Source organism: Tripterygium wilfordii, chromosome 3, assembly GCF_013401445.1.
Source record: "Tripterygium wilfordii isolate XIE 37 chromosome 3, ASM1340144v1, whole genome shotgun sequence".
NCBI classification, from domain to species: Eukaryota; Viridiplantae; Streptophyta; class Magnoliopsida; order Celastrales; family Celastraceae; genus Tripterygium; species Tripterygium wilfordii.
In genome coordinates this window covers 7,816,492-7,819,493 of record NC_052234.1, presented here as the reverse complement: position 1 = coordinate 7,819,493, position 3,002 = coordinate 7,816,492, and the positions used below count along the sequence as shown (strand labels likewise).

At 40.9% G+C, this 3,002-nt stretch overlaps 1 protein-coding gene across 1 annotated transcript; it reads left to right on the top strand.

Moving 5' to 3' along the window:
* Positions 1-2,096: 2,096 nt before the first annotated feature.
* Positions 2,097-2,694, top strand: LOC119995586 (protein FAR-RED IMPAIRED RESPONSE 1-like). The gene is made up of 2 exons (XM_038842100.1): positions 2,097-2,127; positions 2,201-2,694. Exons 1-2 carry the CDS (start codon positions 2,097-2,099, stop codon positions 2,692-2,694), a joined length of 525 nt encoding a protein of 174 aa, XP_038698028.1.
* Positions 2,695-3,002: the final 308 nt, after the last annotated feature.

The following is a 3,002-nucleotide window of genomic DNA, read 5'->3' as shown; positions in this document are numbered from 1 at the left end:
ATATACTTTTGTTATTTGGCATCGAAAAGGAGTTGAAAACAAATTCGCGGATGCACTGAGTCGTCGTCACCAGTTGTTAACAAATTTACAGGTACATGTCATGGGTTTTGACAGTATCCGACAGCAGTATGACACTGACGAAGACTTCGGGCAAATATGGCACGCTTTGCTAAAGGGCAACAATTCAACCCAGACGCCATTCCATCTCTTTGATGGCTATCTATTCAAGAACACTCAACTTTGTTTGCCAAAGGGATCTCTAAGGGATCTAGTTCTTTTGGAGATTCATGTAGGGGGTCTTGGAGGGCACTTTGGTCGTGACAAGACAATGCAGTTAGTTAGCGAACGCTTTTATTGGCCCCGGATGAGACGTGATGTTTACAGGACTGTTGACCATTGCCAAATCTACCAATTTGGGAAAGGAACTAGGAAGAACACAGGCCTTTATAATCCTCTTCCCTTCCCAAATAATCCTTGGGAAGAAGTCACCTTGGACTTTGTCGTGGGATTGCCTAGGACAGCCCGAAAGAACGACTCTGTTTTAGTGGTTGTGGATCGCTTCTCCCGTATAGCACATTTTATACCACGCAACAAGACTAACGATGCCTCTCATATTGCAGCAATATTTCTTCGTGAAATTGTTAGGCTTAATGGAGTTCCCAAATCACTCACTTCGGATCATAATCCCAAGTTTTTAAGCCACTTCTGGAAATCCTTGTGGGCCAAGTTAGGGGCAAAGCTGCAATATTCAACGGCGTTCCACCCTCAAACAGACGGACTTACTGGAGTTACCAATTGAAGTTTGGGTAATTTGCTTCACTGTTTGGTCAAGGACCATGCTGCAACTTGGGATCAAATTCTTGCCCATATTGAGTTTGCCTTCAATTCCACTATTAATCGCACTACAGGAAAGAGTCCCTTTGAAATTGTTTTGGGACACAAGCCAAAAGCTCCTGTTGATCTTCTTTCTCTCCCATTACCACCTCGCTCCAGCCTAGAAGCAACATAACTGGTTGACCACCTCCAAAACATTCATCGGGAAGTGAAGAAGCGAGTGGCACTCTAAAATGATCTCTATCGCAACAACGCTAATCAACATAGGCGGGAAGAACACTTCTCTGTTGGTGACTTGGTTTTAGTGAAATTGCGTTCTGAACGTTATCCTCCTGGGGTTTATACCAAACTTCATGATCGGCGCATTGGTCCTTTTCGAGTCCTCAAACAAATTGGTACAAACGCTTACCAGTTGCTTCTTCCTCCCGATGTTCTGCTGCATTCAGTTTTCAATGTGGCAGACTTGGTCAAATATCATGGAAGCATAGATAAGCACCATGTTGATCATTCCACTACATCAAACGTCCCACAAATGGCAGTACAGAGTGATGACGGAGTTACGGCCATCCTTGATCATCAGTTTGTGTCAACTCGACATGGTGGCTATCATAAGTTTTCAGTCAAGTGGGCAGGTAAACCAACATCCGAAGACGCGTGGGTGAACGCTGATGAACTTGCCAAATTGAATCCAGGCCTCTTGGAACAATACTGTCAGTTGCATTCGATGGAGTCGAATTTTTCAGAGAATGAGGGAATTGGTGCAGACAGATACATGATGAGTGGGCCTAGCATGAATCTTCTAACATGGGCCTTTGATAGAGTTACTGAAGCTACAAAGCCAGCCCAACATGTCCAGCAGAATGCAATTAAGAAGCAAGATGGTGAATCAGCACTGATGAAGGACGATGGAGGAATTACTGACGTAATTGAAGGAAGCTCTAATTTAGCACGTTGCATAAGCCTGGGAGGATATGATAGTGGAGTCAACGTGAACTAGTATCGTGCAATCTTAGCTAAAATCAAGCAACGGTTATGATGATGGAGGACCTTATTTAAACTAGCTAATTCTTCCTTGTTTAGGCATCAAATTCTATAAAAAGAAATACCTTTCGTGAGATAGGGAGATATTCCTATTGCATTCTGAGAGTGATTCTCATTTGGTGTAACAAGTTATTTGTGATATATACCTTGTTTGCATAACCATTCCATTGATGTCCAATGATAATAATCAATGGAATCAAGTATTCCATTTATAATCATCAATGGAATCCCGTATTCCATTGATACTAGGAGGTAATTTACTTTATATAACTATATGGATTGAATATGGTATTTTTGATGACTTACGTTAACTGTGTTTTTACAGGTATGTCAACAACTCAAAGAAGTGAGAGCATTAATGCATTTTTTGATGGTTATGTGAACTCCAAGACTACACTAAAACAGTTTGTCGAGCAGTATAATAATGCTCTGAGGGACAAGGTTGAAAAGGAAAGCCTTGCCGATTACAACTCTCTTCACAAGCAGCTCGAATGTGAAACTTCTTTAGATATGGAAAAACATATTCTCAATTTGTATACTGAATCGAAGTTCAAGGAGTTCCAAGTTGAGCTGTTTGGGATGATGTACCGTGGGATTATATTGGTTGAGAACAATACGGAGTTCATAATGTTTAATGTTGAAGAAGATATTGTGTTTGGCAGGAAAGGTATGAAGAAAATAGTGTTTACTGTGTTTTTTGATGAAGTAACATGCTTGGTGAAGTGTAGTTGTTGCAGCTATGAATTTAGAGAAATATTGTGCAGGCACGCAACCATTATGTTAATCAGGAATCGTCAATATTTGGTTCCAGCTCAGTAGATATTTAGGCGATGGAGGAAAGACGTTAGGCGATGTCATTCTCAAATCAAAATTAATTATGAGGGATGGATTATCACATTAGAGCAGCGTCGATATGATGAGTTGTGTAGATTGTTCACCTCGGTAGCGGACTTGGCAGCAATGAGTGAAGAAAGATACAAGTTATTAATTACCTTGATAGAGGATGCATCAAGGAAAATGACAACCAATGTGGGTGATTATGTGTTGCTTGGGCCAAGTGAAAATGATCCGATAATTAGAAGGACGAAGGGACGTCCCCGTAGTTTAAGGAAGGAAAAGATATTTAA